The sequence below is a fragment of the Catharus ustulatus genome, chromosome 29 (assembly GCF_009819885.2).
Source record: "Catharus ustulatus isolate bCatUst1 chromosome 29, bCatUst1.pri.v2, whole genome shotgun sequence".
Lineage (NCBI taxonomy): Eukaryota > Metazoa > Chordata > Aves > Passeriformes > Turdidae > Catharus > Catharus ustulatus.
The window spans coordinates 3239831-3266618 of record NC_046249.1 but is presented as its reverse complement, the minus strand read 5'-3'; the positions used below and the strand labels follow the sequence as shown (position 1 = coordinate 3266618).

The 26788-nt window shown below is 53.3% G+C and overlaps 2 protein-coding genes across 3 annotated transcripts in view; one reads left to right on the top strand and one right to left on the bottom strand.

Annotated features, from left to right (window-relative positions):
* SBNO2 (strawberry notch homolog 2) overlaps positions 1–2750 on the bottom strand; it is a 47152-nt gene extending 44402 nt beyond the window's left edge. Inside the window, exon 1 of the mRNA XM_033082304.1 lies at positions 2710–2750. The gene's annotated coding sequence lies outside the window, so the exon portion shown is untranslated. The remainder of the gene's footprint in view (positions 1–2709) is intronic.
* A 4666-nt stretch (positions 2751–7416) lies between these two features.
* STK11 (serine/threonine kinase 11) overlaps positions 7417–26788 on the top strand; it is a 31600-nt gene continuing 12228 nt past the window's right edge. The window contains exons 1-8 of one of the 2 annotated variants that reach the window (XM_033082015.2): positions 7417–8347; positions 8460–8835; positions 13885–13968; positions 17139–17228; positions 17980–18112; positions 18580–18716; positions 19210–19337; positions 26229–26286. In XM_033082015.2, the coding sequence (XP_032937906.1) occupies positions 8546–8835; positions 13885–13968; positions 17139–17228; positions 17980–18112; positions 18580–18716; positions 19210–19337; positions 26229–26286 (920 nt within the window). In that variant the 5' untranslated portion in view covers positions 7417–8347; positions 8460–8545. Of the gene's footprint in view, positions 8836–13884; positions 13969–17138; positions 17229–17979; positions 18113–18579; positions 18717–19209; positions 19338–26228; positions 26287–26788 lie in introns of both variants that reach the window. The other variant, XM_033082014.1, reaches the window with a different exon arrangement.

Here is a 26788-nt window from a genome sequence, read left to right as displayed (position 1 = left end):
GGTGATGAAAACTGAATCACTTCAGGGCATCCTAAGCCAGCACTTTGAACCACCCTGATCTCCTGAATGCTTTGAGCATGGAAAAGGCTCCTGGGACACAAGCATTGCAGCCCTGGAGCTGAGCATGGCACTGCCAGGCTCCAGGGCAAATCCTGGCATCACCTGGGCACCACAAGTCAATGCAGAGCTGCAGCATGGAACAATTAACTGTGGGAATCAGTCTGTAAGGAAAGGGAAGAAAAATCTGGGTAATTCCAGAGATTTTTGCAAGAGCTGTGGCAGTGCAGGCAAAATAACAAACCTGCCCTCCAAGGACAGCAGAGTTTCTACAGGGAAAAGGAAGAGCTTGATCCTTGCTGCTCCTCGTCTGACACTCAGACCATAAAGGGGAAAACCACTCAAATACAGCTTTTTGGGAGGAAAAGTCCCCTTTAGGAGAAAATTTTAACTGCCCCCCACAGGAAGAGTCCACCTGTCCCTGCTTTTCCACCTGGGAGAACACACAGGACTATTTCTGGACAGAGCAAAAATGCCTCATCAGACACCATCCACACTCTGCCGAGGAACTCGGCATGTTCCTGTGTAAATCCACCCAGCATCACCCTCACACATCCAGAACCAACATTCCCAAACCACAAACACATCCCTGCAAGGCAGAGCTAAGGCTGAGGCTGTGACTCAGACACCAGGTACATGGAATATTCCCAAAAACTGGGGTTGGGACACTCCCCAGCATGGGGCAGAGCACTGGGAGCGCTGGGGCTACTCTCCTTCCACAACTTGGCTAAGCAAGGTCAGAAGCAAAGAAAACATAGATCCCAAATTCTTCACACTTTTCCCCCCAGTTTCTCTCCCAAGAGACACTAGGGAGAAATCCTCTGGACCTGAGCAGGTCCCAACGTTCTGTTTCACACGCAGCCACTCATGGTGGAAAAACCACTTCAGGACATCAAAGCCAACTTCCCTACGGATCAGGGCAGCCTCAAGGCAGACTCAACACGCACCTGCTCCGTGAGAGGCGTGTGTTCACCTTAATCACACCCACACTTGTACAGACCTCGATCACGTAACCATAAAAGATTTAAGAGTCTTAAGTTTTAAACAGAAAAATGTCTCAGGAGAGTAGAAACCTCCCAGTTAGGCATTCCTTTCCTGAAGGATCCCTGAGGGATCCAGACTCTCATGGTGACAAGTCACAGCGTGGCTTGCTCCTGTGCAGAGACCTCCCAGCAACATTTGAACAAGACAGGTACGGGCTTATTTTAGGAAAATGAGGGTGTAAACATCCAACAATCAGACCCCCATGAAGTAAAGAGCTTTTGGCAGAGATAGCAGAGTTCAGGCTTCCAAAGGCTCCAGCTGGCAGCTTACGGAGCTCTGCAAAACCTGGCAGTGCTGCACGGGACACGCAGCACTCCCAACCCCACAGCAACAGTATTAGCACATCATTTTCCACTTAAACATTCCCACCACCAGCTGCTCTTGCTTCAGCCATTCCCACACGACACAGGGCGAGCTCAATGCTCTGATGACATGAGAATGATGTGCAGTTTGAACAGCCCCAAAGAGGCACAGCTGGCCACAGCCAACACCCCCCTGCACTCCAGACTCACTCCAGGGACAGTGTATGGACCAGAAAACCCTCTGGGGGTTTGGATCCCAGTGCCGAACCTGCAGGACCTGCCCTGCCCAGCCCATCTCATTTTCACTGTAAATCGAGCCTGCTGATGGGGAGCCACAGTTCTTACACTGGGATTTACAGTTATTCTGAGGAGTTTTAGAGCTGGCACTCGTATTTAATAAGGTGAAGTCTCTGGTGCCAGCCCAGTTAAAGGTCTGACAGCACTGGTTCCACACTGCAGAGACTCTGAATTGGGCCAGTACAGGTTGCACCACAGCAGGAGCATGGTGCATGATGGATTTGTGGCTCCACACTGAGAGGAAGTCTGGATGAGATACTGGGAAATCCTTCCCTGTAAGGATGGCGAGGCTCTGGCACAGGTTGCCCGGAGCAGCTGAGGCTGCCTCACCCCTGGAAGTGTCCGAGGCCAGGTTGGACAGGGCTTGGAGCACCCTGGGATAGTGGAAGGTGTCCCTGCCCAGGACAGGGGGTGGAACTTAATTAGCTTTGAGGTCATTCCAACGCAAACCATTCCACGATTCTGTACAGTTTTCACAGCGCTCAGTGAAAAAGCAGCTGAAGAGGGAGTCAGAAACACGAGGGTTCGCTGGCTGTGGCCACCCCGGCTGTACTGGGGCAATTCCCTGTCCGGATCCGGCTCTGACAGCGTTGGAGGGGTCTGGTTTTTGGTGCGATCACGGTTACAGAGGCTCCGCAGCCTCTCAGGCTCCCTCCGAGGCAGACGCGCTGCCGGTGCCGGCACAGCCCCGAGCGGCCCCGCCGAGCGCCCCCGGCCCCGCTCCACACGCGGGACGGACACGCGTGGGGGACACGGGCGGCTGAAGTGAGGGGGAGCGGGGCCGGCACTGCCGTCCCCACAGGCTGCTCCGGGCCCGGCCCGATCCCCGCAGCCCCCGGACTCCCCGCGGCACCGACCGACCGCTCCCGGGACAGGCCCGACCGGGGGCCGTGTCCCCACCGAACCCCCCAGCCCGGCCCGGGCGGGCCCGCGGCCCCCGCCCACGGAGGGATCGGGCCGGGGAGGAAGAAGCCTCGAGTCCCGGGGAGAGCGAGAGGGCGGCCCTTACCTGTGTCCGGGGGTCGCGGGGGGTCCCGGGGGATCCCGGGGGCTCCGGGGCTCAGGCTCCCGGCCGGCCGCCGCCGCCTGGCGCCGCTTCCGGGTCCGCCATGGTGTGAGCGGCACAGAACTTCCGGGGAAAGGGGCGGCGGCAGCCGGGAGAGAACCGGGATGGGCAGCGGGGGAACGGAGAACGGGGCCAGGGGCAGCGGGAGAACGGGGATGGGCAGCGGGGGAACGGAGAACGGGGCCGGGGGTAGCGAGAGAACTGGGACTGGGCAGCGAGGGAACGGAGAACGGGGCCAGGGGCAGCGAGAGAACCGGGATGGGCAGCGGGGGAACGGAGAACGGGGCCGGGGGCAGCGGGAGAACCGGGATGGGCAGCGGGGGAACGGAGAACGGGGCCAGGGGCAGCGAGAGAACCGGGATGGGCAGCGGGGGAACGGAGAACGGGGCCGGGGGTAACGAGAGAACTGGGACTGGGCAGCGGGGGAACGGAGAACGGGGCTAGAGGCAGCGGGGGAACGGAGAGCGGGGCCAGGGGCAGCGAGAGAACCGGGATGGGCAGCGGGGGAACAGGAGAACGGGGCCAGGGGCAGTGAGAGAACCGGAATGGGCAGCGGGGCAACGGGAGAACCGGGATGGGCAGCGGGGGAATGGAGAACGGGAGAACCGGGATGGGCAGCGGGGTAACGGGAGAACCGGGCCCGGGGGCAGCGAGAGAACCGGGAGTGGGCAGCGGGAGAACCGGGATGGGCAGCGGGAGAACAGAGAACCGGGCCCGGGGCAACCGGGCCAGGCCGCAGAGCGGAAAGCAGGAGAGGCAGGGCTCGGAACCCGGGATCGCTGGGAGGTGCCGGTGCAGTCCCGGCTGATGAACGGGCAGCGAGGCCCGCGGCTCCGGAGACCGGCAAAGGCCCGGGGCTGAAGGAGCCCGCGAGGGAGGGGAAGCCTCCGGGGCCGCCTCTCCCCGTTCGGGAGCGGGAGCTGCCCCCGCAGCGGGCAGGAGGAACCCGGGGGGCTCCTGTGGGTGCCGGCAAGGCCCGCTCCTGCAGCCTTTGTGTCCGTGTAGATCCAGAGTGCTCTCCTGGTGTCATCCATCCACCCATCCATCCCGGGATGGCATGGAAATGGGAGGCAAACCAAAGTCCTGGAGCAGCCTTGGCCGCACACACTCTCAACACCTGCCCGCAGCCCGAGCAGAGTCTGTCCAGTATTTTTCTTCTCCAAAGGAAAGGAAATTCCTCACTTTTCCTCCCTGCAGGACCAAGGCAGCAGCTCAACCCACAGAGGACACAGGAGAGCTGGAAACACTCAAACCCTGAGCAGCTTCCAAGGATGCTGCCCACTGCCATGCCATGAGTCTTGCTGTAGGAATTAAATGAGAATTACTTGCTCTGGCCATCCTCGGCTACTCACTCGTTTTCCCCACACCAGGCCTTTTAGTATTTTTAATTTCCCATTGCTTGCATTGGATTCATGCCACTTTTGTAGTCCCAGGGTAGGAACAAAATCCCGAGGGGTCTCACAAAAAGCCTCCCAGATGGGTCTGTTCTTACATCAGCACAGCAGCAACCAAAGGGAACTCATTTATCCTCAAGAAGGGAAGTGCTGCCAGATGGGAGCCACATTAACACCAGGTCCTTGGGAATAGTGGGTGTGTGCCAGAGGCAAAGGGGGAACCAGGAAGGTCTGTGACAGTCCCTTTCTCCCCCTGCTAATCCTGCTGCTCCCAGGCTTCATTCATGTGCACACAGTAATTAATCAAGGCAATCCTGTCACACTTTCCAATATATCCTTCTTACAAAGATCCTTCTTTTTAATTCCCCCCAGTTCTTTATTTGGTGTTACACAAATACACATAAATAAATACAGTGGGAGAACACACAGGCATCCATCCAGCACCAAATCAGCCTCCTCTCAGAACCACCAAAACTGGATTTCCCTTACCAGGATCTCTTCCTCCTCTCATCCCAGTCCAGATCCCAATTCACACAGGAAACCCCAAGATGGGGATGAAGCAGAAGTGCTGCTGGGATGGGCTGGGAGCACTGGGGCTGTCCTGTGCCTGCACTGGTGGGAGGTGTGGGGAAATGTCTTGAGTTGTGTCCTGGTCTGTTTGCCCCTGTGCAGAAGCAATGTTCCTGGAAAACAGCCTGGCTTCTCCTGGAACAGCCTTTCCCAGGCTGCTGTTCACTCTGAGACACGCAGTCTCAGGAAATGGGGACAAAGATGGGAGTTTTGGGGCCCTGATCCCATGAGCTCTGCTGCACAGCAGCTCCATTTCGGGGTGTGCCCAGCTGCTGTCACCCGCTGCCAGTTCCTGTTTTTTCCCAGAGCCTGGAAATCCCCTGACTTTCCGTGGGGTGAGGGCTGTGGAGCCATGCCGCCAGCTGGCCCTGTGCCCCCAGAGCTGCGGGAAGAGACAGCCAGGGGACAGACCCTGCCCTGTGCAGGATCCTGGCAGTGCAGTGCTGGGCTGGGGCCATGCAGGGGGCAGGGATGGGACCTGGCAGGGGTGCCAGGGTCTGACAAAACCATTGCATGTCCCGATAGACCCTTCTGTGCCCCCTCAGCCAGGCTGTGGGGCTGTGGAGGGTGAGGGGACAGCAGGGGCTGTGGTCCTGCAGTGCCCCATGTGCCATGAGCTTGGCAGGTCTCAGCCTGTTTGCCCAGCTTGTGACCTCCCCACTGCAGGGGACAATGCTGGTGCAAATATTTGGGAAAGGCCAAGAGCCTCTGGCTTTGCTTAAAGCACCCACAACCCCAATGGGAGATAGGGCAGGGGTGCTTAGGGGTTCCTGGGGACACCCCATGTGAGTCCTTGGCTTGCCCAGCTCCAGTGGCCACTTCCTGGAGAGTCAAGCAGGATTTTGCCTTTTGGAGGGGATTGTTCTGCCACCCTGGTGGGAGAGGGAGCAGGACAGGCAGTGGGACGGGCAGGGAGCAGAGTGTGGAGTGCGAGGAGCTCCTCCAGCTGATCCTGCCCTCCCACTGCTGGGAACACCTCGGGAAGGGGATGCACAGCACTTACCAGAATTTCGGGGATGGGTTCCAGCACTTTGGACTCAGTGCCAAGACTGGAGTAAATCACTCGGGGCCAGGCGCTGTCGTGACAGAAGCCGTTGAGGGCGGAGGGAAAGGCGGTGCTAGCAGAAGTGGAGGGCTCAGCAGCTCCCCTCCTTTGCACCCCCTCTTTGGAGCCCTTGTAACCTCCTCCCAAGCCTTCACAGGCTCAAATTCTTTGATCAAACCGGCCCTGGAGTTTTGCTGTGCTCTGACCCTTTGGGGACCCTGGGGGCTCTGACCCTGCTCAGGCCCCCAAAAACAGGCTCAGATCCCTCCCACCTGTGCTTTGGAATCCGTGCAGTGCCAGCAGCTCCCGTGGAAAGGAAGAAGTTATGGATTTGTCCTGCCCTGCCTCAAAATAACCACTCAGCTCTCGGAGCTGGTGCTCCCATGCCAAGTCTGGCTCTCTTACTAAAGGGTTTGACCCTCCGGGACAGCGGGGCTGGAGGTGTCTGCCGGGGCATCGTGGTTACTCTGAGCTGGCACTGCACAAACCCAATGTACCGGCACCGGTTCCCGTTGTTCCCGGTGGGAGAGGCTGGAGGTGTTGTACCACAATTCCCCGAGCTGGGCGGGGGGCTCAGGTGTCCGGTTAAACCGGGAGGAGACCCTTGTAACGCCACCGCAGGCAAAGCAGTGCAGCCCAACCCTTACGAGGATCCCCGCAGGAGAAACGTCTGTGCCGTGGCCATGAGGGGCAGGCAGCGTCGAGAGGAGCCCGGGCCGTGCCGGCGCCTGGCTGGGGCGTTGGAGACAGGCGCTGTTATTTTGGGGATACCCCCGTAATTCTGGGAATGCTCTCGCAGCTACTTGGCTGGACTTACACGGCCAGGAGGGGCAGGAGGGGAGGAGGCACGGCCGGAGCCGAGCAGAACCGCGTGGGCTGGGGAACACCGCGGGGGGAGCGGGTTCATCCCAAACCCGAAGCGGCTGGAGCGCGGCCCAAGCGCGGCGGGGTAGGGCCGGTCCCCGGCGGGGCAGGGCCGGCTCCGGGCCGGGCCCCGTCTCCATGACAGCCGCGTGCCCCTTGCCCTTCCGCCCTTCACCTCCTACAGCCCCGCCTCTGAGCGGTGACGGACAGTTCTCCAGCCTATCACAGCGCGCTGCCGCAGCCAGCCCCGCCCTCCCTGCCGTTGGGCATCTCCCAGGACCTATCACATCTGACTTGCACCTTAAGCCCCGCCTCTAGACGTGACGGACAGCTCAATTACTCTATCACATAGCCCCGCCGCCGGCCGGAGTAGGTGGGCGGGTTGTTCGTAACGAACCAACCGGAACTCGACGTTGTGCGGTTGCAGCCAATCAGCGCTCGAGCGCTCAGGGACGGGGCCGGCAGAGCGGCCAATGGGGGCGCGCGCCGGGGCGGCGCGAGCCGCGGAGCGGGGGGGGCACGGAACGGCGGGGGCGGGCGGGGACAAGATGGCGGCAGCGGCGTCGGCGGCGCGCGCGCGGCGGGGCGGGCGGTAACGGGGCGGCGCGACCGGGACAAGGAACGGGACCGGGGCCGGGAGAGCGCCGGGGGGCAGCGGCCGAGGGGCGGCCCCTGAACTTAGGGGGACGCGGGAGGCGGCGGCTCGGTGGGGCGGAGCGCGGAGCCGGGGCCCGGCCCGGCTCCCCCGCCCGGCGGCGGGGAGGGGGGACTCGGCCGCCCGCCCCCCTCCCCCAGTTTACCGTTCGGGCCGGCGGGAGCGGCCGGAGCTGCCTGCGGGGAAAGACCCGGCTCGGGCCGGGCAGGGCCCGGAGGTCACCGAACCCCCCCGGAGTTCGTCCCGTCCCGGCTCCAGCGCTGATTTTGTCGCACTAAAAGTGTCCCGTCCCCTGTCACCCCTCCCTGCCCCACCGCTGAACCCTCCCAGCTCCGCTGACACCTGTGGGAGGTGCGGGAGAGACCGTCCGGGCCAGGTGGGCATCCCTGACCTCCCTCCGTGAGGGGCCGGGCACCGGGTAGAAGATCCCCGGGTCCCCCCGGGAGGAGCCGGGTGTTGGGCACCGGGCTGAGGGTCCCCCTGACCCCCGGGGTCGGCGGGGCCGGGGTGGGTTGTGTTGTCCTGACACCCGGAGCAGAGGTGGTGACACATCATGTGCCAGGCGGAATCCCGGTGGATGAAGGATGCCCCCGGGAGCTCTCGGTAGGCACCCAAGGCCTCAAACTTTTGTAGGCGAAAGCGAAGACGCGAGAATTGTTTCGGAAAACTCCTTCAAGGAAACTTGGTTCCAGCTCCCCAACGGCTGAGCCCCCCCCTCCGGCCCGTGCTCCCGGGAGGGCGGCGGGAGCACAGCTTCCCACCCCGGCTGGGAACCATGAGCTCCTAGGGATGGAAAGTCACGAGAGGGACTGGGAGCTGCTGTGGTTCCACGGGGTGGCCTGACGGCCCGGAGATGACCTAACTCTGCAGGATCAAACTGGGCCCAGTCAAGGCCAATTGACTGGGAAGAGCCCCCGGCAGTGGGACCGGGTTGGAAGCAAAGTGAGTCCCAAACTGAGTGTGTCCCGTCACAGATTTATGTTCTTTTTCAAAGACATTCTGGAGCCAGACCGGGATCTTTTGGCATCCAACTGACCTGGAAGCAGCTCTTAGGTTTGGTTTTCTTTTTTTTTTCTTTTTTCCCCCCTTCTATTTTCTGGTTGTTTTTTTATTATTATTATTATTCATGTTTGTACAATCTTCTGGATATTTTTTTTCCGAGAAGGAGTAAAAGGGAGTGTTGGAAACTAACAAACAGGATTAAAGCCCTGAGCGCTTAAGGAAAAAACAGGTTAAGGAACTTAATCCAGGATGGATCTGCAGGAGCCCCAGCAGCTGGGAATGTTTGCGGAGAGCGAGCTGATGTCGGTGGGGATGGACACGTTCATCCACCGCATCGACTCCACCGAGGTCATTTACCAGCCCCGGCGCAAACGGGCCAAGCTCATCGGCAAGTACCTCATGGGAGACCTGCTGGGAGAGGGCTCCTACGGCAAAGTCAAGGAGATGCTGGACTCAGAGACCCTGTGCAGGAGAGCTGTGAAGATCCTGAAGAAGAAGAAGCTGCGCCGGATCCCCAACGGGGAGGCCAACGTGAAAAAGTGAGTAAAGAGTTCTGGGAGCTGAGGAGGTGAACTTGGTCCTTGTTTACCAGCTGAGCTCCTGTGTTGTTTTAGCTGGCAGCGTGGCTCTGCTGTGGAAGTGCTTCCTAATCCACAGGTATTTAGGAATCTCTTCCCTCTGAACAGCAGCCAGCGCTCGGGGTGAGGCTGGGCACAGGGAAGGGACAGGTTCCCAAGGGCTGGGACAGTCTGGAATGCACCACTTGGTGTCGTTTAATGGATAAAATAGTGTTTCTTAAAGCAATTCCTCTGTAAAGTCTCACCTTGCCCTCACCTGGCTAGGAAAGATGAGGGGACACAAACACACTTGGTGTCCTCACAGTTGGGGTTATTATTCTTGTACCTGCCCAGGTGTGTCCCATAGCCCTGGAGCTCTCTGTGGTGGCAATTCCTTCTCCCACCTACTTGGAAGGTGCCTGGAACAGAATCCAATATATGGGGCACCCCATGGGCACAGGAAGTTTTGGGTTTTTTCCTTGGTTTCATTTCTAAAGTCCTTGGGAGGTAACTCAAGGCTCTCCCTGGCTGATTTCTGTGGCTGTAAAATGGGGACAAGGGTTGTTGGCTGTCTGTGCCTCTGACACACCTGGTTACTCAGGGCACAAAGCCCTCATGGAAGTGAACCCCAGGAGAAGCCAGATGCAGGGCTGGATCTGTGGGGCTGCTGTGGGAACTTTCCCTTCCCTGGACCTCGCAGCAGCTGCGTCCCAGCCCTGCCAGGAGCTGCTTATCAGCCGTGCAGGAGCCTCTGCAGCCTAAACAACCCATGAGGGTTTATCTAGGCTGGGAGGGAGAACTCTGAGAGGTCGAGGAGACTCCTGTGGTGTTGTGCTGCGGGTGAGCCCTGACCTGCAGAGTCCTGTTTCTGTCCCTCAGTTTGATTTCCCAGTTTAGCTGTGAGATATTTCACATCCTGTCCCAGCACTGCTGTCAGGGAGCTCTCTCACTCTGCCTTCCAACCTTTCTTGACAGCCTTGGCTGTGGAACAGTCACATCCCAAGGCTGGGACCTCCCTGTCTCTCGCTTCCTGGCGCAGGTTCAGAATGGAGCAAACTTGGTTAATGTGTAATAAAATGTTTCTTGTTTTTCTGGTGGAGGCTGAGTGCCCCGTCCCTGGGTCCCACCACGGGCACATCCAGAGCTGCCACTGGGGAACCTGGAGAGAGTTTCCTCCTTAGGGAAGCTTTTCATGTAAATTAGGTAAAAAGAGCTTGCCCACATCAGGAGAGTTCCCTGCTCTCAGAGCCATGGGAATGCTCCTATGTCCTGAGATGAACTCCGTGGAAGTTTTATTCATGTCTAGAGTGGTGCTGTGAGTATCAGATGGGTCATTAAGGGAGTTGTTACAAGGGGTTTTCTGTGGACGTTTCCTGACTCAGCCCCACCTGCTCCAAAACACTGAGGCAGATTTTAGGTCTTGCCTTGTACCCAGGGGTTTACTTTAGTTCAATTCCTATTTCTGTTCCCTCATCCTTTTCCCTCTGCCCACCTATCCATGTGCTTTGTCTGCTGCTTCAGTGGGGAATTTTAAGGCAAACTGCTGTATTTTGTGGTACCCTGGCACTCTGAGCTTATCCCTGCTTGCTGAAGGGAGTGAAACCTGTGTCTACTCTGAGTGTGGAGAAATGTGACCAAACCCAGGTGTCTGAGTGGTCAGTGTGGGAGGAACAAACTGCTGTGGGGTCTCCAGGTAGTGCTGGACAGGACACTGACACAGTGTTTTATTGTAAATGTGACCAGAGTGCACTGAAATCTCACTTTGGGCAGCTGTGTTGGAGCAGCTTTGAGGAGTTTATACCCAAAAACTGCTCCTGTGCACAGAAGAGCAGGAAATCAGTTTGTGGGCTGGATCACACTGTCAGGTTCTGCTTTCTCTCTAGGAATCTGATCACTGAAGTGGTTTCCAGTGTTTCCTATCACACACGGAAAAGCTGCACGTGAGGCTTGGGTTGTTGGGCAGAGGTGATGGAGTAACCGTGGTGAGCTCCTGCCTCTGCCCCTTCACAGGTACCCAGCTGTGCTGATAGCTGTCATCCAAGGAATTCCCTGGAAAACGTTCCTAGATTGTGGCCCTTGGGTAACTCCACAAGCAGTAACACACAGGGAGTAATGAAAATGCAGTAATGAGCAGTGGAGGATCATACAGGTCTGAGCTGGGCCTTGGGCACCTGGAGATGTTTGGCTGGAAATAGGATGTAAATGCCATACTTGGGTCACTCCTTGCTGCTAACCCAGGGCACAGCCTCATGCCAACCCTGTCTCTGGTGTTCTGGAGACCCAGAAATCGCAACTAAAATGCGTTTGGGACTTACATAAAATCAAATTATTTTTCTCTCCCCCAAAATACTCCACTTCTGCTCCAGGAAAATGAACCCTGAAGGACTCTCTGAGTCCTGGAGAGGACGTTGAGGGCTTAAACTTGCAAGACACAGTTTCCTTAAATCCATTGGTAGAATCTTCATTTCTCTTTAGAGCAGGTGGAGGTGGCTCAATCAGGCAGACACTGCTGGGTCTCATCCCTGAAAAAAAAAGGAGTTTAGTGGGATTGCCAAAAAGAGGCAGGAAAACCTGGCAGCCTGTGGCTGCAGCAGCAGAGGTTTAATAATGCTGTGTGCTAATAGCCTGACACGTTAATTAAGTGTTTGGGGCTCTGTGGGATCCCAAGTGCCCTGTGCTGTACTTACCACCTCGGCAATTGCTCAGGTTGGAATTTCTGCTCCTTGGAATTCCTCAGAGGGTTAACCTGGGTTATGGGGCTGTGCTGTGACAGTTTCTTCCTGAGGTCTGCAAGTCCCAAGCTGTAATCCCCAAACAGGGACAGCTCTGCTGGGGAAGGACGTGCTGGAAGCCCTGGAGGTGTGGGCTCAGCTGGGAATGGGCTGATCCCATCTCCCCAGACACGTGTTCCCCATGGAGCTGCGTGGCTCAAGGATTTTCTCTGCTGAGCTGGATGTTGAGAGGTGAAATGCTGGGACCTGTACTCCATGGAAAAGCACAGGTTGTGATGGATATAGAGCTTGGAATGCCAGACATCCCTGCAGGAGCAGGATGTGGATGGACCCTTGGGACTAGGAAAAGGAAAAAGCAAATCCAGGATCTTCCTGGCACTTCCAGCCCTTGGGCTCACACAGTTCTGGAGCAGGTGCTTCACTTCCTAAGCTTTCAGGATGTTGTGGGAAGAACCTTGTGAGCCAAAGGAAGGGAATGAATCTTGGCTGCATGGCTGGGTTTTGTTTAGGCACAAATGGCTGGGAACAAGCTGTAGGAAGAACTGGAACAGGGGAGATGTCCAGGAAGGAGAGTGTGCTTTCCAGGCTGCCTTTGGCATCTTCCAAGATGGTGTGGCACATGGAATAAGGGGGCAATTTTGCTATTTACAGTTCTGAGCAACAATATCCCCTGTTATTTGTCAGAGTAGGTACCTTGCAAGGGATAAGCTTTAATCCACCAGGATGAGCTTAATGGATCTGACAGAGCTCGAGTTAGAAAGTCTTTTCCCTCCTTGTCTCCCTCCAAGGGGGCTGAACTTGGAAGCAGACTGTGCCCTCTTGCATTCTGTCTAGTCACACACTTGCAGTGGGCTGTGGTGGAGTTTTGTTGTTAGTTTTGGAAGGTAAAAAAAATCAAATTTAGGCCTGTTCTGAGGAGGTGAGACCAATGTTCCCCTGCTCGAAGGGTTTGCAAAGCAAACGGGATTGGAGGTGACTGGGCTGGCTGTCCCTGCTCCTCAGGCATTCCAGAGCAAAAGAGGGGCTAAAAATAGAAGTAATCTTTCCTCTGGGAAAAGGGCGGCTTGGCCTCTGCCCCAGGGGTGGGGGCACTGCCCTGGCATTTCGGATTGGTTCGCAAAGTCCTCCTGGGGGGGGAAATCATCACAGAAATATGAGATATTTATTAGCCCGTTGAAGGTGGGAGGAATTAGTGTTTGTGCTTCCGAGCTGTATTATGGGAATGAGCTGTTGGGATCAGGATTTTAAATGTGTCCCCAGTATTTGGGCCTTAAAGCAGTTGTGTTTGTGTTTGTTCCCTTCTGGCAGCTCTGGTTGGAGCTCTCAGCACTCTCCCTCCATGCTGCAGGATCTCCTCAGCCCCACACTGACACTGGCTTGCAATTCCTGTGCTAATTTAATCCACTTCAGCCCTTTGGTCATTCCTATAATTAGACTTGTCTGCCATGTCCACAGAACACTTGGGAGCTTTGCTGTGGTATCCTCGATCTCTGCTCAGCTCTTGGTGGCTTCTTCTAAATCCAGAGCTGAGAAAAGTGTGTCTGGCCTTAACTTTGGTAGTGAAATAATTCACACTGTACAGGCATCCTTTAAAGATCAGCAAGGATTCTCCTTGCACTCCTGCATCAGAGAAGCCTTTCCAAGGAGCAGCTCCTGGTCGTTGCTCAGCCTTTGTGCTGGCCCCAGCTCATTACTGGAGCTGCTAATTGTGCCCGTGAGGGGCTCTGAGCTGGCTTTGGGCAGGGGCTCTCACTTCCAAAGCTGTGCTCAGAATTGCTTGTAATGCTGCTTCCCAGAGGCTGAGCTGATGAAGTGTGACCACACTGTTTAAAGCACTTGCCAAATCGCTCTGGAAGGGAGCTGGGAAGGAGAATTTGGGAGCTCAGCACAGCCCAGGATGGAGCAGCAGCAGAACAAAGAGAAAAGCAGGACCTGCACTGCCAGGCACCAACAGAACCACCCTGACCTGACTGTCCTGCTCTGCCTGTTTCTCCACAGCTGGCATCCAGTGGGATTTTGCAGGATGAGTTTAATGCAAAAGAGACTAAACTGTGGTTTGGGGCAGGTACAAAATCCCTGGAGACCAAGATCAGAACAGCTGACAGAAAGTGACATTCAAGGGGCTGTTCCCTGAGCCAAGGGAAGGTGGCTCCTCACGTTTTACCTTATTAAGTCCCCACAAACACAGGATTCAGTTCATGTCTCTGAGCCATTCAGTCAAGCTTGGGTGAAATTTTGGAAGAAATGGAGTTGGGAATAAGCTTTTTAAATGTAACCTTTTCCTTGTCTCTGCCTGCAGGGAAATCCAGCTCCTGCGGCGATTACGGCACAAAAACGTCATCCAGCTGGTAGATGTGTTGTACAACGAGGAGAAGCAGAAAATATATCCTTTTGCACAGGGCTGTTCATCAGGTTTGAAATCCCACTGTTCTCTGCTTTTGGGAAGGCCCTTTTGGATGTTTCTTAAGCTTAAATTTTTGCAGCTAAATTACTTTCACTGCTATTAACCATACTGCCCACCTGGCAGACTTTCCACACAAACACAAATTCACACAGATCAAGGCAATTTTATCCTCACTTTGCTGAGTTTTATGTGAGAGCACTTTGCCTGGAACCAAAGTGGAAGTTCCTGGAGCTGAACCCTTGTAGCATGTGTTATAAATGCTACAAGGGATGCTTTTATTTTTGACAGTGTTTTCTAACTACTGTCTTATTACAGTACTCCAGAAAAGGAGTAATTTAATTGTGTGCGTTAATTAGATCAAACACTCTGCCACCAGATCATTAGGATAAAGCAGTGTGACAACTTCTGCTTGTGCTGTGGCCTCGACAGAGCAGGGGGACTGAGAGTCAATTACTGACAGAGAGATCCTGTTTAATTAGGTAGAAGGGAGGAGGCAGCGTGGGGAAAAGGAGCCCGAGAGAGACATCGTGTGTTGGTACCAGGTGATGACAACCCAAAGCCATCTCTGGGAAATGGGATCTCTCCAAGGATGCTCTTTGCTGGACTTCCTGAGCAGTGCTGGTCCACAGTTGGTTTTCAGTGCTTTTTCCTAGCAAGGACAGGTTGATTTGTTATTTTTATCTTTATCTGCTCCTACATGCTCACAAAGTTTGTTTCTCCCTGTGCTGATTCTGGCAGTAACTGGGGGAATTTGTTTTCACTGGAACTGGGAGCAGGAATTCATCCATGATTTTGTTCAAACCCTTCCCCAGCTCCTGGCTGGCGCTGCCTGTGCTGCATTTCCTGGGCTGTGACAGAGCAGACCTTGAGCAGCCACATGGGGAACAGGTTTGGGAAGGATCCAGCAGAAAAGGGACTGTTTCCCTGAGGCTGCCCTGGAGGCAGAGCCCTTAGTCATGCACAGATCTGTGCTGGTTCCTTGCAGGAGGCAGAGCTGGGGTTTAGGGGGAGATGTCAACTTTTCCCTTGGTGATTAAAAAAAAAAAATAAAAATCCTCATTTCCAGACCAAGCATTGTGAGATTGGAAACTGGGGCTGTGGAATGAAGGATTCTGTTCCCACCTGAGTGTTCCGTTGCTGGTGGAAGTGCACTGCAGGCTTGAGCTGTTTGTCATAAAGTCACAGGATGGCTTGGGTTAAAAGGACAGTAAAGCTATTAAAGCTCATCCCATTCCACCCCCTGCCATGGACAGGGACACCTTCCACTGTCCCAGGCTGCTCCAAGCCCCTGTCCAGTCTGGCTTTGGTCACTTCCAGGGTTCCAGGGGCAGCCACAGTTTCTCTGGGAAACTTGTGCCAGGCCCTCACCATCCTCACAGGGAAGACTTTTTCCTAATCTCATATCTAACCCCCCTCTCTGTCAGTGGGAAGAAATTTCTCCTTGTCCTGTCACTGTTCACTCTTATAAAAAATCCCTCTCCATCTCCCTTGTAGGCTCCTTTCAGGTTAAGACAGCATTTGAACACCTCACCTAATAAAAACCTGCAGTGATTTTCTGTGGGAAGGGGAAAGCTGTGGTGACTGGATTAAAAATATCAACAACTTCTAGTATTTAAGGGCTGTTTGCTGGCCTGCTGTGGCTGGGAGTGTGGAGCTGGAGGTGAATGGAGAGCAGAAAGTGAACCCAGTTCCATGAGCAGCATCCCAGGGACTCTTTTACCAGTGTGTACAGCTGAGTGGGGGAGCAGCACCCCTGGAGGAGGAGAACTGAGAGCTTGGGGCACCTGTAATAGATCTGCTCCAGCCTGGAAGTCTGTTCTCTAATCTGGTTGATCAACCTGAAGTGGATCAATGACCAGGGAGGGGTGAGGAGCACTCTGGCTGTTAATGACACCCAGCCAGGCTGTCCTTGAGCCTCTTTGCTCCCCAGGAGCTGGTCTGGAATATCTGCCATCACTGTTCTTCTGACAGTGGGAGAGTTGATGTCTTCCACATCACTCTGATAGAAATAATTCACAGATTTCTGCCAGAGTAAGAAAGGGTAGAAATTAATTTTGGAGCTCTTTCTCCTGTTCTTGCTTTTATTGATTTACTGAGTGTCTTCATGCCCATCATAAAATCTTGTTTAGAGTATATTTAGAGTATTTTAGGGTCTCTCTGAAGAGCAGATCATGGGGAATGGAGCAGGAATTTAATGAGTTTTCAGTGTTTGGAACTGCTAGATGGAACATGCTGGAAAGGGGCAGCAGAGTCTTCAACCCAGGGCAGGAGTCTCCCTTCTGCCTCTTCTTTCTCAGGAGCAGAATCAACTTTTGCTTCTTGGGACAAAAGTAACTTATTTTGGGTTTAGATTAAGAAGGCACCTGCCTGGAGGAATAACTGATCATGCTTGGGATTGCAGGGGAGCCCTGGCAGCCTCTGGACACTCCCCAGTGTCCCAGGTCTGTTCTCCAAGCCAGACTTTGTCTTTAAAAGCCCAGGGAGAGGAGGAAACAGGCAATGACAGCATCAGGCAGTCTGGTTCCCAATTTTTGGCCCCAAGATTAAAGCTTACAGAGATAAGAACTGAAATATGCTCCAAGGGAGTAAATGCTGCTAAGTGCCACCAACTCTTGGCATTCTGTTGTAACTGTTTTTATCCACGTGCTTTCAAAAAGCTTCCCAGCTCTCCAAGGATCCTCTTTACTGCTACTGGAGTGCTCCTGTGGAGCTGGGGGTAATCAACAGCTGTTCCATACAGCACACAGCTGGATTGTTTGGGTTGGGGAATGAGGAATAACCAACCTTGGGGAAGGTGGTAGGAGCTCACTGTCATCTCAGGTGCAGAAAACCCAGCTCTTCTGCCAGGGAGTTCCCAACTTTCTGTGCCCACTTCAGGGTGTTTCCCTGTACTCTGTCATGCCTGTGAGATCTCCAGCTTATTTTCTGTGGAGTTCCCATCCTGTTCCAGGTCTAGTCACGGAGCTGCAGATGATCATTTGACAGAAGGATTTTCCTGTAGGGGCTTTCCTGTCCTGTGGGAGCTGGAGAAACGTCCCTCAGTACCTGGGGAGTGCAGCCATTCCCTCTGGGATGAGGGAATTCCTCTGCTGAGGAATGTTTAACACTGAGGATTGTTAACCCTGGAACTTCCTTAACTCTGCCCTCACGTATATGGTGATGGAGTACTGTGTGTGTGGGATGCAGGAAATGCTGGACAGTGTCCCAGAAAAGAGGTTTCCAGTGTTTCAGGCTCACGGGTAAGTTCTGTTCCTCTCCCCACTGTGTTCTCTCAAGTGAAGAGCAGGTTCTGCTCTGCTCAGCTGCGTTTGAAAGCAAACCTGCCTTTGGAATAATGTCATATTTTACACCCATGCAGAAAGGTGAAAAGCTCTTGAAGTGGCCATCAGGGATTACCCTTAGATTCTGGGAGGAAAACCATCCTTCTGTTGATTTTTCTGTTCTTTTTTTACTTCCTGAGCTGCCCAACAGCGCCCTGGTCCTTGTGTTCCTGCCATCCCAAGGGGTGTGAGGGGTAATCTCCTACCTAAATGGAGGTCAAGCCACAGTTGAGCATCAGAAAAGACTTTAAAGGCCTTGGGATGGATTAGGGATTGGCAATATCCAGCATGATCTGATAGCTGGGGTGGTTAGCTGGGATAAGCTGGAGTCCCTTTTACTCCTCAAAGGAAAAAAATTGAGAAGTCTGGGAATAGCTACAAAAACATTGTCAGGATCAAATCAGGCAGAGCAGCAAATCTGTGACAACTACATAATTTTATGATCATATTTTCATTTTATTTTAAGAGATCTCTGAGATTACAGACAGCCTAAGTGAAATTCAGGCACATTAATGTTATTTCTGGGTATTATGAGATGAAACACTTGCCTCTACAACTGCCAGGCTGTGTGTGGGTTACAATGATGTCTCAGAGTCTCTGACCACAGCAAAAGCTCCTTTCTGCTGGCTAAAAGTGTTTGATATTTTTTCCCCTCTGCCTCTCTCTGCAGGTACTTTTGTCAGCTTATAGATGGCTTAGAATACTTGCACAGCCAAGGGATTGTCCACAAGGATATAAAACCGGGAAACCTCCTGCTAACAACCAATGGGACACTAAAAATATCTGATTTAGGCGTAGCAGAGGTATGTGAGAAGCACAGCAAAGTCAGAATGGGACATTTTAGATTGAGGTCACCTCTGTGGTGTCATTGATTTATTGTGCATTTAGACTTTGGTTCTGTTGCACTTGAAGAGTGCTCTGAGTGACTCTGAAAATTTATTGCAATTGGCAAAGCACTTCTTTTAGTAACAGCATGAAACCTCCACTCAGGAAGCACAGAGAAGGAAGATGTCAATCCTGAATGAGCCCAAAACTGGGGGGAAATGGGGATAGGCTCTATAAACTCATCCTTTTCTTAATATGGAGACTGTCTTAGGTAGGAGAGGTGCAAGACTCATCCCTGTGGTGTGTGTGGCTGCTGTTGTGGCATGATCTCATCATCTGTAGATGTTCAGTAGAGGAGTTTTCCCTGTTGTTTCCCAGGTGGAACTTTTCCAAGAGTCCCAGTTTGTTTTCCTTGGAAGCCTGACACTGGTCTCTCCTGCTGCAGGCATTGCATCCGTTTGCGGAGGATGACACGTGCAGGACGAGCCAAGGGTCGCCAGCATTCCAGCCCCCAGAAATTGCCAATGGCCTTGACACCTTTTCAGGCTTTAAAGTCGACATCTGGTCTGCGGGGGTGACGCTGTGAGTGCCCAGGAGCCCCCAGAAACTTCATAACTAATGACACCCTCAGACAGCTCAGTCCTGGCCCAGCTCTGTCATCACTGCTCTTGTGTTGAGGGGGGAGCTGAGAGGGGGTGCTGCTCGCTCTGTGGGTGGGTTTATGCTCCCCAAAGTACCTGTGATTCTGCACAAGGAGATCTTTGCTCTCCATGAGTGACTCTGCAGCTGTTGCTCAGCTCCCAGAGGCTCAGCCAGGGCAGTAACAAAAACCACAAATATCTCCAGTATTTATTTTTAAGTTTTTGCTATCCCAGACTGTCAGGGAGATGTCCTGGTGGTTTTGACCCCTGTGAATGAAAAGCTGTGAGGAAGGCAGGCTAAGCTTAAAGAGGTTTTGCACATACTGCCAAATATTCCTCTTTTGGTTTCCTCTTGGCTGCTTTTGAATTATGTAGTCAGGTAAGAACTGAGTACCTGTGTTCTTCTCATCCTGCTTCTCCTTCTGTCTTCACAGATACAATATCACAACGGGTCTGTACCCTTTTGAAGGGGATAATATCTATAAATTATTTGAAAACATTGGGAAAGGCGACTACACAATTCCAGAGGATTGTGGTCCTCCGCTCTCAGACTTATTGAGAGGTGAGTCTTCCCAGCTGCTTCCAAAAGGGTAACATTTATAGATGAAACAGCTTGCACAGTGCCAGAGCTTCCTCCCAAGTGTCCTGTGGGGATATGGGATCCTGTTATTCAGGGAGGTTGTACTTAGAGCCTTACAAAACTTTGGCAGATCTTCAGCAGTGGTGTTTTCCTGAGATCCACTAACCCCCTTCACAGCTCACAGGCGCTACTGTAGAGAGTTGGTTCTTGCATTGTTTCCTGTGCTCTGAGAAACTTCTGCATCTAAAAACAAAGGCCACAAGAGGTTAAATTTTAAATGGAATAATAGCAGGTTTAGACAGTGAGAGTGCTCTGATGCTGTGTCCAGGCTTTCCCTGATGTCACACACTGAGTACTCAGGGTCTGCCATCCCTCCTCATCAACCTCTGCTCTGGACTTATTTGTCTCAGTCCCATTTGTCTCCTTCCCCCAAATTCAGAGCTGCAGGGTACTGGAGCAGTGACAGTTTCACAGCAGGGCTGGGATAGGACCAGGAGTGGCACTTTCTGGGGAGAAATTTGTGTGGCTTTTTGGGGTTTTTTTATTCCCATCACTTATTGCAGCAGTGTGAGGTTTGGTGCTGAATTGTCTCTACCTGTGGAATCTGAGTGGTCAGGCAGGGCTGCAGTTGTGCTGGGCAAGCAGGCAGCCTGGTGAGCCCCTTTGGCAGGAGCTGGGATGTGATTCCAGCCTGTGGGACAGCCTGACCAGCATTCCCAGTGCCTCCTCAGCAGCAGAACAGCCAGGTACAACCACACTCCCCAGCTCTCAGCACGGGCTCATCCTCTCTGTTCTCTTCATCTCTTTGTGAGGAATCAGCCCCCAAATGTGGCATGTTTGTCTTGTTTCACATTGGTTTTCCTGGTCCTTGGGCTCTGTGGGGTTGTTGGGGGGCTGTGCCCCCCTGCTGGCAGCGTGTCAGCTCTGCAGGGACACGGACTCGGTGCGGGGACACAGGCTCAGTGCGGGGACACAGATCTGGGCTCGGTGCAGGGACACAGCTCTGGGCTCAGAGCATGGCTCTGGCTCGGTGCAAGGACACAGGCTCAGTGCAGGGACATGGGCTCCAGGCTCAGTGTGGGGACACGGGCTCAGTGCAGGGACACAGCTCTGGTCTCAGTGCAGGGACATGGGCTCAGTGGAGGGACAACAGGCTCCAGGCTCAGAGCACAGCCCTGGCTCCTGGCTTGGTGTGGGGACAGAGGCTTGGTGCGGGGACGCAGCTCCGGGTTTGGAGCAGGCCCTGGCTCCAGGCTCAGTGCAGGGACACAGCTCCGGGCTCAGAGCAGGTCCTGGCTCTGGCTCGGTGCAGGGACACGGGCTCAGTGCAGGGACACAGCTCCAGGCTCGGTGCAGGGACACAGGCTCGGAGCAGGCCCTGGCTCTGGCTCAGTGCAGGGACACGGGCTCAGTGCAGGGACACAGCTCCACTCTCGGAGCAGGCTCTGGCTCTGGCTCAGTGCAGGGACACAGGCTCGGTGCAGGGACACAGGCTCGGAGCAGGCTCTGGCTCTGGCTCGGTGCAGGGACACAGCTCCAGGCTCAGAGCAGGCCCTGGCTCTGGCTCTGGCTCGGTGCAGGGACACAGCTCCAGGCTCAGAGCAGGCCCTGGCTCTGGCTCTGGCTCGGTGCCGGCCGTGCTGGCGGCAGGTGGTGCTGTCAGTCCGAGCTCTTCCGCTGCCGCCGCCCGGGGCTCCCCCGGCCCCTCAGCACCGAGGAGCTGCCAGACCTCCGCAGCCCCCCTCGGAGGTTATTTTAGCTTCCCTGGCCCCGTGCCAATGATGAAATCAGTTATTTCCATGTGTTTCCAAAAGCATTAGCCAGCTTTAGCAGCTTTCCGAAGGCGTTACATAAGGCAGCGCTTCCAATGGCGCTCGGCACAGCCGGGATCCGGCTGAGCCCGACACGGTGGCTGCTCCTGCCCTGATGTGCTTCACATTGTACCTGCCAGCCCCAGGGGACAGTGGCCTGAGCTCTGTGTGGCATTTGGCTTGTGACTGCTGACTCCAAATGTGGCCTTTTAATGAGCTGGGTTTTGCCCAAATGGAGCAAATCCCACAGTCCTGTTGGTCCGGCAGCACTTCTCCTAAAGCATCCAGCAGAACTCCTTGGAGGTTTGTGATCAGCCTCTCAGCTGCACTTAGTGATTCCCCCAGGGAAAAGGAGCGTGGCAGTTTTCTCTTTTCCTGTGCTGAGGATATTGACAGCTTAAAATCTTGTGCTTCATTAGCACAATAACTCCTCTCCTAGTTCTCTTCCCACCCCTGCGTGAGATCTGGAGCCAGAATTACCTACTCTTCCCTCTGCCTGATTTTACATGGAGGAGCCTTGGATTTGGTACCCTTTGTCCATCTCTTACAGCTTGAGTCTCCTCTTTCATCCTCACTGCTGTCAGTTTGTCTGTCTGCATCCCTTCTGTGCTTGTGTACCACAGAGGTGGGAGTCGAGTGGGTTTGGTGAGGAGAGGAGTTTGTCTGGGAGGAGGTGGCTGCACCCCTTTCTTTCAGGGCAGTGGGAAGCCCAAGGATCCCTTTTCCTGTCCTCTCTCCCACCTGAGAACAGTCTCCCACCCCTCATCTTCCCGTGTGCAAGCTGCTGCATTGCAAAAGCTGACAAAACCTTCTGATATTCCCCTTGCTTGGTGTGAGGCACATTTTTCAGTGGTCAGCATGCCAGGTGGCCTCGAGGGGGATGAATTTTGGGGTGGGATTGCCTCAGCTCTGCCTGCTCTGGAGGCCTGAACAGCTCCCCAGCATCTGCTGAGGCCCAGGGCTGAGCCGTGCAGTGGTGGCACCACGTAGCTATGGTGACAAACCTGGATACTTTATTTAGTTCCTGCTTTTCCTCCAGAACATCTGCATTTCCTGGTTGGTGCCCGCTCCTCCTGCAGCAGGCTGGAGCTGAATCCATTGCCTGTGGATCAGATTCTGTAAATGGCTGTGTTTGTGTGAGCAGCACAGACACCCCCAGCTCAGCTCTGTCGCTCTGGCGGTTTTGTCTCATCTTTGTGTTGCTTTGAAAGGCTCTAAAAGCCCTTGTAGGGCTGTGAGTGCCTGGTCTGGGTTTGAGTGAGGCAGAATTCAGTGCAGCAAAGTGCTCATTTCCTCTGTCTGCCAGAGCTGTGCTGACCACAGGCCCCACAGCCGGGCTGTGAAGTAAACACATTTTGTAAGGTTTTTTTGTTCTTCTGTTGACTACTTTTGTAGTGCATCTTTACTTTTTCTTCCCCTTGAGCTTGTTCTTATCTTTGTTCCCCTTTTCCAGAACAGCAGAGTTTAGAGGACTTAAAGCTTCAGTGGTATTTGGCTTGTAAAGAGACTCTCATGACAGTATATCCTCCAGATTAGTTGGGATGCTGCTCCTCGTTTTGTCTCCCTAATCAGGGATGAAGCTTTATTTATACTCTTCAGGGATGGAAAGAAGAAGGGTTGGTGCTGTTTTGTGTGTGCAGTCAGGAGAGATGTGTCAGAGTGGAAGAGTTTATAAATAGCTTTAAGGTTCTGGCAGCATCTGCCCATGGCTTATCAACTCCTGTGCACTTTGCTTCTGGACCAGAAAAATGCACAAGGTCAGCTTTCCTCCTCCTAGTCTAATAGACTTTTACTGGAAGAGGAAGCTCTGAGGCTGCAGCTCTGCATTAATCAGCATCTGGATTGATTTCCAGGCCCTGTGACCTGGGACACAGTGGTTGGATCCTCAGCAGTTTGTTTTCTCACTTCCATGACCTTTCCTTGCTGGGACAGTGAGAGGATTTGTCCTGGTGACAGTGGGGTGCTTTAATTCTGCTGTGGCAGGAGTCCCCAGGGCTGTCTGTGAGGTCTGGCATGGATCACAGGCTCAAGATTTGCCTGCAGAGGGAGTTTGAGGCCAGAACAGCCAGCTGAGTGCAGGAAGAAGGTCCTGCCTCATTTACAGATTAGCCTCACACTGGTTTTACAGTGGTTGTTAAATGTTGATTCGAGTTGGAGACTGAAGTGGAATCTAGGTTGAATTTGTTAACCTTGCTGTTGGATTTCTTCCTGTTCCTCCAGCCCCACACCTGAGACTGTCCTGTGTTCTGAACTCTGGAATTCTGCCCTGGAGCTGTGCCTGTCCAGGATCACTGAGTGTGTGGGCTGGGGGTTGTGAGGAGCTCAGGGCAAATCCATGATCTCCAGTTTCTGGGTTGTCACTTGCTGTGATTTGAAAGGGTTTTGAAACTATTGATGTGCTGCAGAGGACACGATACCCCTGTCTGAGCACGACTGTGTGGTGGCTGTTCTTATCAGTTTAATACCTGATAATTCTCCATGAGAGGACTTTATATTTTAGGAATAATTTCCTCATGGAAAGGGTTGTCAGGCTGATGGGGCTGTCAGGTGGATGGGGCTGCCCAGTGAGTTTTGGAGCCCCCATCCCTGGAGGTCTCCAAGGAACCCCTGGACATGACACTCCGTGCTCTGGGTGACAAATTGGGGATCAGCCACAGGCTGGACTCGGTGATTCTGTGACACCCCTGTATGGACACAGGGAATACTGGGGAGCAGAGCTTGCAGTTGGGCCTCCTGAAGCATTCCCTGGCACAGCCTGTCCCATCCCTGCTCGCAGATAAACTCCAGGGAAGTCTTTACCCTAAATGGCCGCGAGCGGCGGCTGCTGCGGGCAGACGCTCCGGGATGACTTGCCTGGTGAATAGAACATGATGTTTTGTCTTGCTGAAGCCTCTCTTCAGTGCAGGACTTGAGCCATGGAGCTGCCACGAGTGACTCAGAGCTGAATGTATGAATGTACATTTTCAGCGAGGACACTTTCCGTTTTCTTTCAAATGTTGCCCCAAATGTGGTCATTTTTCATTGGAGTAAAAATTCCTTTAGCTCCATTATTTTCCTTCTGCCTTTTTAATGGCTTGAGAGCAACAGCTCCCTGTGCCCTGGCTGTTCGTGATTTCTGCTCTTGGGCCTCTTTTAATCATTTACCTTAAACTTCTCTTGCTTGTACCGGTTTCATCTGGTAAATGCCTTAAATTTCAAAAACACCTTGAAGTGTGGTTGGTAAATAAATCAATAGGGGGAGTGGGTGGTGTCCTGACTTCCCTGTTTCTCACAAGATTAATAAGAGAACCCAACCCTAAACTTCATGTCCCCTAAACTTCATGTGAGAGCTCTTTGCAGCCCTATTTCTTAAACAGAAAAAAAAAAAGCCAACTCATTTGGGCAGCTCAGCTGTGAAACTGTCTGATCATCTTATTAATAGGTTCTTTAATTAGGTGTGGGATTTTTTTTTTCCTCTGAACTTATTTCGTGTTCTGTAAGGTGAGGAGAAATTCCGTCTGAACGTGAGAAAACTCCTTTGCTGCCAGGGTTGAGCTCTGGAACAGGTTGCACTAGGGGATGGGTTGTAGAGTTTCCATGCTCAGACACCTTCAAAACTCAGTCCAACCAATCCAAAACTCTGAGGAACTGGGCTCTGAGGATTCCAGTGCCTCAAGTTCCTGAGCCAGGAACCTGACCTGTGACCTGGTGAGCTCTTCCTGGACTGCTTTAACCTACTTCATGTGATGTCATGTGGATCAGTAGCGATCCCATCTGCCTCAAAGCTCTTAATGCTGTCACCAGCATGGATAAACATTCCCAAATTGCCAGGGCAAAATGTATTTTGGATTCTGGGGCAAAATAATTTCAGGCTTTCCCCACTATATTGTCCTATCCCCCCCTCTTTGCCCATATCTGATGTGATATGTCAGGGAAGATGTTCTGGAGCAGCTTTTGTGCTGTGGTGATTTATCTCTTCCATGACCTTTGAATTGTAGGATCTCACCTGCCCTTGTAGCTTCCTGCTTTTTCTAGGATATGTCTTTCCAGCCTGATCTATTTCCCACCCCTGAGTTCTCAATGTGTCCTTGTCCTGGCTCTCCCCAGCACTTTGCTCTTGTCCTGACTTTCTGAATTCCTGTTTGACAGTGAGTGCTGCTTCCCAGACGTTTCTGGTTGCTGGAGATGGGTTCCTCCTGTTCCAACCCATCTCCAAACCCTCATTCTTCATGCAAGACTTGACAGTGCAGGTGCTTCAGGAGCAACAGGGGATCATCCAGTAAAAGCAAAACTCCTTGAAGTGCTCAGCCAGGAGGCCTTGTTAATGTTCATTAGGTGAATATATTCCTGGAACCTTCATTGGAGAATATCTTGGATGCTGCTGGATAAAACTCTCAGGGTTCCATTGACTCATTTCTGAGGAATATGGCAAAATTTGCTCCTTCCCTTCTGTTGAGTTGTGAAGCTTCTGAAAGGCAGTGGAGCAGAGTGGGCATCCCAGGAGGCTGTTTAAGGAATCCACCTCCCTCTCTCCCAGAGAAAATAGGGATGAGCTGCTCTTCCTCTCCCCACTCTGCTCACCACCCACCTCAGCTACCTCAGCAGATGATCCCAGAAATCCAAATCCTAGCCAAGGACACAGGGATGGGCAGCAGGATATTTTTTTTTTGTTAGTTCTCCTCAGAATAGAATTTCACTAGACCAGAGGATCTGGGACAGTGAGCAAGAGGCTTTGGTTCTTCCATGGAAATGCAAACTCTTGATTTTCCTCACCTGGAGAATTTCTTGGAGCTGTGATTGAGGGCTGGACAAGCCTCAGTCCCTGCACTGGGAGGGAGGGAAGGGCTTTACCCACTTTGCTGGTGGGAAGCTGAGGAACAGACTGGAACAGGCCAGCAATGGGATTGGGATTTTATACTGAGTTTCCTGTGGCCAATGGAGCAAATCCTGCCTGGAGCTGCCAGGACTGGACACAGCATGGCTGTCAGGGAGGGAGGGGGAGGGAAGGACAGAGCTTTGTGTTCCTGGCTTCAGCTCAGCTGAGAGTGTTTGGTCACACCTGGAATTTTTTCCTTCTTTTCAGGGATGCTTGAATACGACCCAGCCAAGAGGTTCTCAATACAGCAGATAAGGCAGCACAAGTGAGTGTTACCCGTCCTTCTCTTCCTGCTCCTCCTGTACCTGTGCTCCTGCTCTCACCTCCTGTTTCCTTCTGACAGCAGACACATGGAAGTCACTAGATCTCCTTCCTCCAGCTCTGCTGGGGCTCTGGCAACCTCCACTTGGCTTTTTTTCCTCCTATTAGAGCATCCGGTGAAGCGCTGGAATTGCTAAGCAGTAAATAAGGAATATGTTGGACGTCTGTTTGTGGCGTGCCTGCTTCTGGATAATTAAGGGTTCTGGATAATTTTTTCCAGAGGCCAGCAAGTACTAATGGAGCAGAACAGGAGGTCCTGAAGGCTGTGTTATTGAAGTAGGACTGTTCAGTAACGTGTGTTAGGTCTGGCCAGTCTGGGGACAGAAATATCCCCTGGTATTTGCTCCATATGGAGTCAGTATGTGGAAAACCGTTCCAGGACAATAGGAAATTTTTTTTTTCTTTCTCTTTAATATCACAGTCCTCCCTCCCCCATATCCTCCCCC